Genomic DNA, 13,400 nt, shown 5'->3' with positions numbered 1-13,400 from the left:
TCGTGAGAGGTCTTTAGCAGGAGGTCCTGTTGTAAGGTAAGTTTATGTTGAATATATTTGAAGGTTTTTTTCGCGTGCGTGCCTGTTTATGTTTATATTTTTAAATTTCATTTCAGCGCGCTCATCCGCCTGCCGCCCCTCACCCCCGTTTATGCCAGCAGCCACTGGTAAACGCATATTTATCTAAGAGCAGATCAAATCAAATGTGCAACAGGCAGAACCGATCTTGCAGCACAAGCATTTCAATGAGCAGAATGGATCATACTAAATGTACAGCAGCCCAAAAAGTGCTTCAGTTAGAAGAATAAGTTATTCGACATATGCAACATACAGAACAGGTGTTTCAACAAGAACATGTCATACCTAATGTACAACAGGCAAAACATGCATTTCAAAGACAAAACATGTCCTACCAATGCCCAACAGCCAGAATAAGATTTCAGCGAGAAGGAAAAGCTATACTAAATGTACAGTAGCAACATCGGCAGTATATTAAAACTAACAAAAGGCTATCTCACAGTTATCATATAAAAGAATGTGGCTTAAGGCATAGATCCAACCTCACAATGTTTCCAGTTACCATACACATGTTGATGGTCTTCACTGTGCTATATAAAAAATAAATATATGAAATTCTATAGGCATTAATAATTGTCAATTGCCAATTCAAGCACGTCTATGGGTGTCCTACTATATTGTAATTTGGCAACCAGTTTGTGACGTGCATGAACGTATCTCCGCATTTGAATCTTTTATCTAAGTGTTTGAATCGCCTTCTCGCCAATTGATGTTTGGCATGCTAAGGATCTTCACTCAAGCTACTCCTGTTAACATATATGTTTGCCTCTTGGCAAACCTCTGTGAACTGTATCAGGTGAACTTCCAAATATATGACAATAGAAAGAGGGAGCACACTGCCTGGCATACAGTGTGCATGATATCATATCACTCACTTCAATTGAAAGTCTTTGGCTGCACCAAGAATGGTGAACACTAGTGTTTCATGTGTCCATGCAGACATGTGTTTCAGGATTGTTTTCCTTCTTCAGTAGAGAGTAATACGTGAAATGTGAGAGTGCTGGCAATGCTGCTCACCTTTTCAGGTTACTATACCATTCCCAGAGTGCAGGTGCATCCCTGAGCTTGTTAGCCCAAGAAATCAACAAGCAGACAATCACAAAAGGAGTAGGAGATACCAGCACACAATTAGCCCAGGGGCATTGTGGTAGATGCAGTGCATGATAACCCTCACTTCAGTTGAAAGTCTTTATTATTCGCCATTGTGTCCCAGGCCTGAACGTATCCTCGGAGTCAGATCGATGCTCTAAGGGGTCCCCCTCCCAACCTCCCCAAGTCTGGATATCAAGGTAACGCAGACTAAAGGGTGGTTAAGCGGGGGAAGGAAAGGATGGGGACAGCAGGGAGGGAGACCTGTAGAAGACACAAGAGAAACACTGGTTAGTACCAGGACCACCCTTCCTACACTCCTGCAGTCCCACTCTCCCTTTTCCCATCTCCTTGCCCTCACTAACCTGTAAAGGAAAAGAAGGATGAGTCAACCCTCAGGGGTGTGGCGTAGACCTCTTGGAGCCAAAGATTTGTGAAGGAAATATAGTACTGCTAAGCACCCCCTGGGGAAGAGGAAAGAATAGCTCATATGCAGATGAGAATCATTGAGGGTTTAATCAGCAGGTATCAGAACACCCACACGTCCAGGTCACAGCTGGCACACACACCGAATGCACAGTAATTCAGGTAAATCCACAGTAATCACCATCTATAGTTTTGAGAAACTTTCAGCGGAGGTAGCGCATGAAGGAGCGCGTTAAATCAAATGCAGTACTGGGTGTCCCCCCATGCACCTCTCCGCATTAATCACAAAGAGTTAGAGTTACGTCACTCTTACTTCAAAGCACACAAGTTAAACACCGAGGGCGTCCCCTCTAGACTTGACAATGCAGTGGCCTTTCCCTCGCATGAACTCGGAATAGGAATCAGGGAAAGAGTTCTCCAACGAAGGGAAAGTTAGCCACCCTCTGCTAACCCGGGAAGCAGATTGTCAAGTACAGGTTAGAAACACCCTGGCAATACACGCGTCAATCCTAGCGTGATGCCGAATCCAAAGTCAAAACACGATGCCCCAATCACTGAAACAACTGAAGGTTTGGTGTCACGGACACCCTTACCCAACCTCTAGATGCAGCAACGAAACGTCGAGCCAGTAATCCCAAGAATAATCGGCAGCGTCTTCCGCCGACTGCCGCGTCTTAAGCGGCCGCTTCCGCATCACGTGGGACGCGCGTAAGAGACGTCCCACGTCTCCGTGAGCGGCAGGCTGCCGGGAATTGTAGTTTGTCAGCGCCTGACAGCGCAACTGGAGCCGCGGTGTCCCGTGACAGGACATTCCCCTCTCGGAGAGCACTGGCAGGCGCATGGTTTGCCTGGATGTCGTCTATAGAATGCGGCCACCAGCCTGGGGGCATGCACCGCTGACTCAGGCTCCCAGGAGTTTTCCTCAGCGCCATAACCTTTCCAGGCGATGAGGAACCATAGCTTCTGGCGGCGAATCTTTGAGTCAAGAATTCTCTCTACCTCGTATTCATCGGATTGATCTATCCCCACAGGTGCTGGTTTGGCTGGCCCCCGCCCATGTGCGGGTTTCAATAATGAGACGTGGAATACGGGGTGGAGTCTTATGTGTGAGGGGAGTGCGATCTTTACAGCGACTGGGTTGACGTGTCTAACAACTCGGTAGGGGCCTATGTATCTGGGGTTAAACACACTGTAACGTTTGAAATGAATGTTACGTGTGGACAGCCACACAAGGTCGCCTTTCTGATATTCTGGCCCTCGTTTGCGATGTTTGTCTGCCTGCCTCTTATACAATGTTTTAGCCCTTATTAGTTGTTTTCTGGTGTGTACCAGTGTTGTTTGTATATGCCGTATTCTTTCCTGTACTGAGGGAATAGCATCGCTCCTGCCAGGTGCGCTGAACGGGAGAAAGCGGGGATGGAAACCGTATGTGCTGTAAAATGGCGTGTGTTTCGTGGAACTATGTAGGGCTTTGTTGTATGCTATCTCTGCCAACCAGAGCCATTCCAACCAGGAATCGGTGTTTGCGTTCACATAACTCCGCAAATACTGTTTTAAAGTACGATTGAGTCTCTCTGTCTGTCCGTCCGTCCGTTTGTGGATGGAAGCTGGTGGACAGAGCGGACGAGATATGTAAGGCGGCACACCACGCCTTCCAAAATTTGGCAGTGAATTGAGCCCCACGGTCCGACACAATGACCTTGGGCAGTCCGTGTAGTCTCACAACGTGTTCCATTAACAGCTTGGCGAGTTGTCCAGCAGTGGGAAGTGTCTTACAGGTCACGAAATGTCCCATTTTGGTTAAGAAGTCTACTACGACTATTATAACTGTACGGCCCTTGTCTGCCGGAAGTCCCACGATGAAATCTAAGGAACATATTTCCCACGGGACTTCCGGGGTGGGAAGAGGCTGCAGCCATCCTTGGGGTTTCCCTGGTGGAGTCTTGGTTTGTGCACACACCACACATAACCAGATCCATTTAGGGACATCCTCTCTGAGCGCCGGCCACCAACACTGCCGCAGGATCTTTTCGCATGTCTTCTCGTTCCCGTAATGACCCGCACTAGGGTCCGTGTGACACCAATGGAATACCTGTTGCTGTAATTCCACCATCGGGATGAGCATCTGCGACCCTCTCATCAGCACCCCATGTTTGTTTTTCCACTCAGGATGATGTAGCAGCCAGTCCTTCCATTTCCTCATCTGCACCCCCTTCTTGACCTTACGGAGGAATTGGTCCACTTGTATTACCCCGATGACCCTCTGAGGGTTAAAGATCGATCTCTCAGGTTGAAGACTGGGGGTAACCGTGGAGTCCTGTCGGGTTAATGCATCTGCTTTTTTATTCTGACACCCAGGGCGGAAGGTTACAATGAAGTCGTATTCCTCGAAAAACGTCATCCACCGAAGCAATCTTGGGGTGAGTTGGCGAGCTGTTTTTAGAAACTGGAGGTTTCGATGGTCTGTATATACCGTAACCGTATGACGTGCCCCCATCAGCCAATGCCTCCACTCCTTAAACGCTTCCTTGATAGCCAGCAGTTCTTTTTCGGTGATGGTGTAGTTCTGCTCGGCCCCGTTCAATTTTTTAGACATGAAGGCCACAGGATGCATTTGACCGTTGGAACTATTTCTCTGTGACAATACGGCTCCAATCGCCACGTCGGAGGCGTCCGCCTCTACGATAAATGGCACTTCGGGATCAGCATGGGTTAGCACTGGGGCAGTTACAAATGCATTCTTCAACGTATCAAAGGCTGACTGTGCTTCTTGTGTCCACTGGAATTTCACGTTCTTTTTTGTTAGACGCGTGAGCGGCGCCGCCTTGTTGGAGAACTGGGTGATAAAACGTCTATAAAAGTTCGCAAATCCCATAAAGCATTGTATGTCTCTAACTGTCATGGGAGGTGGCCATTCTGTGATGGCTGTCACTTTCCGTTCTGCCATTTCCTGGCCTTTTGGAGTAAGCATTACCCCCAGAAATTCAACTATGGACACATGGAATTCACACTTACTGATTTTGCAAAATAACTTGTTGTCGCATAAAACCTGAAGTATGAGATTGACATGTTGTGTGTGTTCTTCTTTGCGGGTGGAGTAAATTAAAATGTCGTCGATATAGACAACCACAATTTTGTCCAAATACTGTCTGAGAACGTCATTGAGGAAGAATTGAAAGGCTGCCGGAGCGTTAGAGAGCCCGAACGGCATCACTAGGTATTCATATAACCCATACCGCGTCTTAAAGTCAGTCTTCCAATCGTCTCCTTGGCGCATTCGGACCAAATGGTACGCCCCGCGCAGGTCCAATTTGGTGTAAATCACCGCTCCCCTCACCTCACCTCACCTGTTCTAGGAGTACTGGGATCAACGGGAGCGGGTATTGGTTGCGTATGGTGATGGAATTCAATGTGCGGAAGTCGATGCAAGTCCTTAATTCCCCATTGGCTTTGGGTATAAAGAATAAGGGGGAAGCAGCGGGAGAACATGATGGCCGGATAAATCCCAAAGCCAGATACTTATCCAAGTATAGACGTAAGTGTTGATTCTCTGGCTCGGTGAGTGCATAGAACCTACCACAGGGGACCACAGCTCCTGGCTTTAGGTCGATCCTACAATCGTAGGGTCGGTGTGGGGGCAGCTCTTCCGCCCATTGGTCATCAAAAACATCCTGAAAAGGTTGGTGACATTGTGGCAGCTTCGCCTCTTTTTCCGCAGCAGTGGCAATGTGAAGAAATTTATTGGTGATGGGAGCGGGTACCTTCCAGCAGTGGGTTTTGCAAAAGTCGGAATCCAACGTTATGGTTCCTAGGCTCCAATCTATACCTGGGTTGTGTTTGGAGAGCCAGGGCAATCCCAAAATCATTCCGTACGAAGGAGCGTGTATAATTTGAAACGCTAATAGTTCCTGATGTCCGGGTAAACACTCTACCATACAGGGTTCCGTAGTTTGACTGATGGGGCTGGATTCCAGGGGTTTCCGATCCACTGCCAACACCACTTCTGGTGACGTCTTAAGGACCAAGGGGACCCATAACCATAGGGCTGTAGTTCTATCCATGAAACACCCTGTGGCTCCGGAATCCACCACAGCTCGATTGATACAGGGTTTTTTGTTCACCTACAGGATAACTGAAATAAAGAAGTGGTCCTTTTTTGCCTCGGGCCCATCCTTGAGAGAAGGGATGCAGAATACGCTCGACGCCTCCCCTTCAACCGGCGTTGAGCTCTTCAGTTTTCCATCGTTGCCCTTGAGGTGTTCCATGAAGACGTCCCTGGCCAAGGGCGGCTGCTCTTGGGTTTTACCGGACATTCCTTCAGAAAATGGCCCTTCTTACCACAATAGAGACATAGACCGTCCTTTCTCCGATGTTCTCTCTCCTCCGTGGTCAATGGTGCTCTCATAGTGCCAATTTCCATAGGTTCCTGAGACGATGTTCCTGGCTCAAAGGACTTGGGTCGATCAAAGCGAACTGGATATCGGTCTCTCCTCTTCTGTTCTCCTCTGCGTTCCCTTAGGCGGTGATCCAATCGACGCGTTAAATCGATCAAGGCTTCACAGGACTGGGGTTGTGGATCCACTTGGGCGATCGCATCTTTGAGCTTGTCTCTCAAGCCTTGGTAAAAGATCGCTGATCGTTTCCCTTCCGGCCACTGGGTTTCGGCTATCAACCGTCTGAAGGCGTTAAGGTAACCCAAGAGATCCTTACTCCCTTGTTTCAGCTCTAGTAGTTCTCGATCTGCAGTAAAGGTGTTGTTGCGCCGGTCGAAGGTTTTTTCAGATTCCTCTTTCAAAGCGTCCCAATCATAGAGCTTCGGGTCGTCTTGTTGGACCAACGGAACTGCCCATTGAGCGGCATCCCCCGCTAAGTAGGAGATCAGGAACGACACGCGAGCCTGGTTGGTTGAAAACAGCTTTGGCTTGAAGTTAAAGTGTAAAAGGACCTGCGTTAGAAACACTTGCAAATTATGTATGTCCCCTGTGAAACGTTCCGGAGGGGCCAGCGGGATAGGGGTAGGAATTTCCACCACCATAGAACTAGGTGGGGGTTGAGGAGGACCATAATCAAAGGGGTTGCGCTGCAATCTGTCTACTCTCGCTTGCAACGCAGCGGTTTCATTTCGAGAAGCCGTGAGTTCCACCTGTACCGTAGCTAGGGCCGCCATGATATCGTCCAAGGTGGCCATGGTAGAATCGACTCGACCGGGAGGATAAATCTATTCATGGGCCGATTATTCTGTCCCAGGCCTGAACGTATCCTCGGAGTCGGATCGATGCTCTAAGGGGTCCCCCTCCCAACCTCCCCAAGTCTGGATATCAAGGTAACGCAGACTAAAGGGTGGTTAAGCGGGGGAAGGAAAGGATGGGGACAGCAGGGAGGGAGACCTGTAGAAGACACAAGAGAAACACTGGTTAGTACCAGGACCACCCTTCCTACACTCCTGCAGTCCCACTCTCCCTTTTCCCATCTCCTTGCCCTCACTAACCTGTAAAGGGAAAGAAGGATGAGTCAACCCTCAGGGGTGTGGCGTAGACCTCTTGGAGCCCAAGATTTGTGAAGGAAATATAGTACTGCTAAGCACCCCCTGGGGAAGAGGAAAGAATAGCTCATATGCAGATGAGAATCATTGAGGGTATAATCAGCAGGTATCAGAACACCCACACGTCCAGGTCACAGCTGGCACACACACCGAATGCACAGTAATTCAGGTAAATCCACGGTAATCACCGTCTATAGTTTTGAGAAACTTTCAGCGGAGATAGCGCATGAAGGAGCGCGTTAAATCAAATGCAGTACTGGGTGTCCCCCCATGCACCTCTCCGCATTAATAACAAAGAGTTAGAGTTACATCACTCTTACTTCAAAGCACACAAGTTAAACACCGAGGGCGTCCCCTCTAGACTTGACAATGCAGTGGCCTTTCCCTCGCATATACTCGGAATAGGAATCAGGGAAAGAGTTCTCCAACGAAGGGAAAGTTAGCCACCCTCTGCTAACCCGGGAAGCAGATTGTCAAGTACAGGTATTCGGGTTAGAAACACCCTGGCAATACACGCGTCAATCCTAGCGTGATGCCGAATCCAAAGTCAAAACACGATGCCCCAATCACTGAAACAACTGAAGGTTTGGTGTCACGGACACCCTTACCCAACCTGTAGATGCAGCAACGAAACGTCGAGCCAGTAATCCCAAGAATAATCGGCAGCGTCTTCCGCCGACTGCCGCGTCTTAAGCGGCCGCTTCCGCATCACGTGGGACGCGCGTAAGAGACGTCCCACGTCTCCGTGAGCGTCAGGCTGCCGGGAATTGTAGTTTGTCAGCGCCTGACAGCGCGACTGGAGCCGCGGTGTCCCATGACACATTGTTGGTGCAGCTAGTGCTGTGTATCTATAGAAATGTGTTTCAGGATTGTTGTCCTTCCTCAGTAGAGAGAGAAAAAAGTGAAATTTGGGGGTGCTGGCAATGCTGCTCACAGTGTCTCAGGTTTCTGTACCACCCCCAGAGCGCAGGTGCATCCCATCCCACTATTAGCCCAGATGGATGGTGGTAATTGCTGTGCATGATAACATTCACTTCAGTTGAAAGTCTTTAGTATGCACCATTGTTGGGGCAGCCAGTGCTTTTTACTTCTAGACTCGTTTCAGGATTGTGGTCCTTCTTTAGTGGAGATTAAGTGAAATTTGGGGGTGCTGGCAAAGCTGTTCACTCTATTCTCAGGGTTCTGTACTACTCCTAGAGTGCAGGTGCATACCAGATCTCAACCGCACAGCAAATCAACACGGAGCCAATCACAAGAGGAGGGCGCACTCTGCTTGGAATACACCCACACAGTTAGCCGGGATACAGTGAGGTAAATGCAGTGCATGCTAACACTCAATTTAGTTGAATGTCTTTAGTATTCACCATGGTTGGTGCAGCCAGTTCTGTCTATCCCTAGCCATGTGTTTCAGGATTGGTGTCCTTCTTCAGTAGGAGAAATAAGTGAAATTTGATGGTGCTGGCAATGCTGTTCACAGTTTTATTCAGGTTTCTGTACAACTCTCAGAGTGCAGGCGCATCCCAGAGCTTGTCAGCCCAATAACCCAACAAGGAGCCAATCACAAAAGGAGGCGGGAGCACATGGCCTTGGATGCCAGAAAACAATTAGCCTAGATGCATTACGGTAAATGCAGTGAATGAGAACACTCACTTCAGTTGAAAGTCTTTAGTGTTGGTGCAGCCAGTAATGTGTATCTCTAGACATGTGTTTCAGGGATTTTTTCCTTCTTCAAGAGAGAGTAACAAGTGAAATTGGGGGGGTGGGGGAAATACTGAATATTCATTGGTTTCTGTACCACTCCCAGAGTGGTACATACATAAATAAATCTGTAAATAAATTGAAGCATTTTCTATAAGTGCTGTATGAGTGCAGTTTCCTTTTTTTGTTGGCATTCATTCCAGTTTAGAACGTCACTCAATAACTTGAGAAGTGAATTCTGGGAGTCAGGAGTATAAGTGTATCAGGTAACTTGAAAGAGAGTGGAGGTTGTTTTATTATTGGAGTGCCTCTTTCACAATTTGTCCTTTTTAGTGCGTTTAGGTCATCAGTATGTACAAGAAGGATTCAGTTGGATCATAATTGTCTGTAAGGTTAGCACATAGCCAACACAACAACGGAATGTTCATTGATTGCTCAATATCCATCAGAACCTATTAGCTTAATTAAGAAAGTGGTTTTAATGTCTTGAATATAGCCACATATTCTGGAAAATAATTGATGATGACTGCTCAATGACATTTATTTTGGCCCTGGACCAGGCTAGTGACTGGCAAAGGTTTGTTATAATAGTAATTTTTTTTTTATACAGCACTTCAACCTGCATTTCTGCAATTTCTAAGTGGTGTATTATTCCCAAATGGAGAGGTGCTCAGTTTACTGATCATGGAAGAATAGAAGTCTGGGATAGCTTTACTTTGAGTTGAAATTCTGGCCTGCGTATTAATGCACATTTGAGAAGCAACTATTGAACTTATGTCACCATCCTTATGTCTATGGTGTGTATTATATCATGTAAGTCTGTTTAAAGCTATTCGCAGTATCTGAGGTACGGCTTGTGAAAAGGAAATTTCATAACAGGCAACACAATTACTTTTTTCATTTCTTTTCCAAAATTCTGCAACAAAAAGCTCACTTGCTTGGACAACGTGGGCCAAATGGCTTTGTGAAAAGCATATGAGTTGCTTTTGTGTATTTAGCCTTTTACAAGCTCTAAAAACCTCCTTTCCTCTGGTGGTAAAAGGCCTTCAAGAAAGTACTATTGTTCACTACAATGAACGTTTGTGGTGCTTCCTTTCTGCTGCATACCGTCATTGCTGTCCTTTTCCCTTCCAGTGGCTCACCACGACATGGACAACACTTTCAACTGCAGCTTCATTGAGCCACCATCTGTTGTGGAACAGCCGTCACCTTCCTGGTCTTCCCGTGGCTCCTTTTCATCATTTGATACCACGGATGATGGCCCAGTGTACTGTGTACCACATGAGGGTAAGTTAAAGCCAAATATATTTACTGTGGGATGTGTGGCAGCTGTTTCCCCAACTTGTCCAACCAAGCCATTTTCCAGCATGGTCAAGCAAATCATTTCCTCTCACTTGAATTATGCCCTTTATGATTCACAACTGGTGTTCCTGTGCCAGTGCCATATTTATTAGCACATTGCATAAAACTGAGTTTCTGAACACTGTTAAAGGGACATTCTTCCCTGATGGACATTTTCTCCAATTATAGACTGCCTCATAGCATGGATCCTTTAAAATCACAGCCATCTCAACATCAAATCCTGGTGACCAATCAACATGCATTGAATTAGAAGAGGCAGGACATTTGTGGTCCTGTAGATGGCATGAAAGATTAATAAAGTGTTTTGAATACAATTATTGACCGTCAGAGCTGGTGTGTCATCCTTCTAGATGGAGTCTGCCACATTAGAATTCAGAGTTCGGAGAGGACATGTTTTGGCAGTTTAAGTTAGACTATTCGTATTGGAGCAGGCCCAAGACTGATTTGCATATAGCTGCTTATAATCTGAGGTGGAATGGTGAGCAAAAAAACAATGGACTGGGATGTGACCCAAGATATTGCCAGTGACTGAGATTAATTGAAGCATTCCACCCATGACTTTTATTAATTCAGGCTCGGTTCAAATGGCATTGGTCTTCTATTTTCATATCCTGCACCGAAGTACATCATTACAGGTCTTTAGGACTGAATGTAAACCATTTTCATTCACCTCTGCGTTTCTACACATCATTAGAAATGCACTCATGCTTTGCTGTTCACTCAATTTTGAACAGATATTATCAATGTCAGAATCAGGTCACACTCATTGTCACTCATCTTTTTCATGTGCATCAGATACTAATTTGAAGTGTTAATACTCTATAACACCTACATAATGTTGACACTTGAGAACAGTCACTGCCCTCCTACACCCATGATATCCGACTCATGCCCATGACGGCATATTAACAGACACTGGAAGATCCATCACCTCCATTTCTGAAATCAGAGATGTTTTAAGGCATGGGCAGAGTGGGCAATTGCTGGGGAACCCACCTTGAAAGGGGCCCCCAGGAAGTCCACTTCCTCTCTATTCCAACACTGCCTATTCTATTTATCTATATAAACTTCCCTCCAGCTCTGCCCACTTCTACCTCGGACTGTCTCTTGACCCCGTGCCATCTTAAGGATTTTTGGGGCCCCAAGGCAAAACACTTTTCAACTGTTTTTGTGTGAGACTGTTTATATTTAACATAGAATTTAATATTGTTTGACATCATGCAGTCTTGAATTCTCAGGAAATGGGTAAGAAAATTCACATTTGTTTCGTACAGGGGCCCCCAAATTATGTCTTTCCCAAAATCCTTAAGATGATACTGTCTGGAATCTTACACGCTTGAAGTCCCATGTTCACCATTCATCTGTGTCCTCTTCTGCACATGTTGCCCTATTTTCACAATACATCTTGGTTCTCGCACTTAAATGGAGTGCTACTCACACTCAACATCTCTGCCCTCTTACACTTTCAAGGAATCTTCTTAATATATGATGATAGTAGTCTAGTAAACATGTTTGTTTTTCATCTGCTCAGACGATGGCCCTAAATACGAATACCCTAGAGGGATTATAGATAAGGCACACACCTAATTAATCAGATACCCTAGGTTTGAAATTTATGGGGCTCAATAATTATCACCCACTACAAGTTTAGCAGTTTAAAATGGGGCATAATATGTATATTTTGGGGATTTGTGCACTGAACCCAGCATGTCTTAGTTAGCAGCCATTTTCCCGAGTATTTTTTTGCAAGCGTGTCCCTCTGATATGCACATGGTGAAAAATATGGGTGTATGTATTTTATCACACTGGGTAATTACTAGGTGTGGTTAAAAAGCTCCTAATATTTTATAAAAAAGTGCACTAACTGGGATTTACGCAGGGATCGGCATGACCCGGCCCTCTTGCAGTGAGAGCCCAAGATTGTATGAACTGTGGCAATAAAATGATCATCTAGGACTGCCTGTGCTTAATTACATACACAAAACAAACAATTGGTTCTGTCGGGTGTGTACTATTTCTTAAAACATTGGATCAATCATAGGTTAATTTCACATAAAGGACAAATTCTCATAAGCAACACACATAGAGACCAAAGGAGGGGGTACTTGAAAAGTTTTATAAATTACGTCATTTATAAATCCCCACATTCAATTTGCATGGCTGTCACGACAAAAGGTAAACTGTAATTTGTGACAAAGTGACAAGTGGTGCTCAGTGCTGTGGTGAGGTGCGTAATATATACAAAGTGACTTTCGTGGTATTGACGTTTCTTGGATAAAAGGCCAGAATACAACGGCTGTTTGAATAGTTCTGTAGACTGAATAAATGGGTCTTTATGCAGAGTCTTTCAGCTGGTCCAGGGGATATGTCGACGTTTCAACCCAGGAGGCATTACTGTCTTAGTCAATGCGGGTCTTCATCAGGACAAGGACAATGGGGACAGCCTGGGGAATAGTAATGTATAAGGTCAGGTGTGTTGAGGTGAAAAACTGAATAAATCAAGGCTAGTAGGGTAAAGGACTCACCTACCGGGGCCCGGGGTGATTCATAGGGCGGGTGTGCACGCAGTAACAATGGTGTACTGCAAGAATTCTTCCAAATTGGGCTTCCTAATTGGGAAAGCAAGCGTTGTTTAGATCTTAAATACTTAAAAGATCTGTGATTTAATTAAACATTACATTGAGTCAGCATCGGGGTATCGGCCGACTTACCCAGTTAAGGGAATCGACTCCTGTCTTCTAAAAGTTAAAAGATCGGTGTGGTGAAGGGTCACAGGCAATCGTCCTGTCTCCTGTGATCATGAAGATCACTGTGCGATTCTGTGAAAAAGAGGTTGGAAGGCGATTATTCACCTATTGTCAGAATCGCAACCAAATGATAGCGCCACATTCTGATAGTTCACAGCGCTTACCTAAGTGAAACCGGGAAAAACGAATTATTCCGGTCCGCGGGTGCAGGCAAACGTCCTATCTACTCCAGCTACGTCCACGAGTGTGCCGATGGACGTCTGTTTAATAGTTGGGCAGAGCGCGTGAACGTGGCGTGTGTGATAGCCTCCGGGGCTCGTTGCTAGGCAACCCGCTATGCGTATGACGTCCCACCGTCATGCGAGTCAGGGGAGGTAATGCAAGAGCGTCCGGGTCTCGTTGCTAAGAGACCGGCTACGTAATGGACACGGCTCCGTGTGTGCTTGCAGCAAGAGGCG

The 13,400-nt window shown here is 46.2% G+C and overlaps 1 protein-coding gene across 1 annotated transcript in view; it reads left to right on the top strand.

Annotated features, from left to right (window-relative positions):
- The window catches only part of SCARF2 (scavenger receptor class F member 2), a 521,508-nt gene that overhangs the window by 486,880 nt on the left and 21,228 nt on the right, over nt 1–13,400 (top strand). The window contains exon 10 of the mRNA XM_085636388.1: nt 9,968–10,120. Within this exon, the coding sequence (XP_085492514.1) occupies nt 9,968–10,120 (153 nt within the window). The remainder of the gene's footprint in view (nt 1–9,967; nt 10,121–13,400) is intronic.

The sequence above is a fragment of the Triturus cristatus genome, chromosome 11 (assembly GCF_964204655.1).
Source record: "Triturus cristatus chromosome 11, aTriCri1.1, whole genome shotgun sequence".
In the NCBI taxonomy this organism is placed as follows: Eukaryota; Metazoa; Chordata; class Amphibia; order Caudata; family Salamandridae; genus Triturus; species Triturus cristatus.
This window is presented reverse-complemented; position numbering and strand designations above follow the sequence as displayed.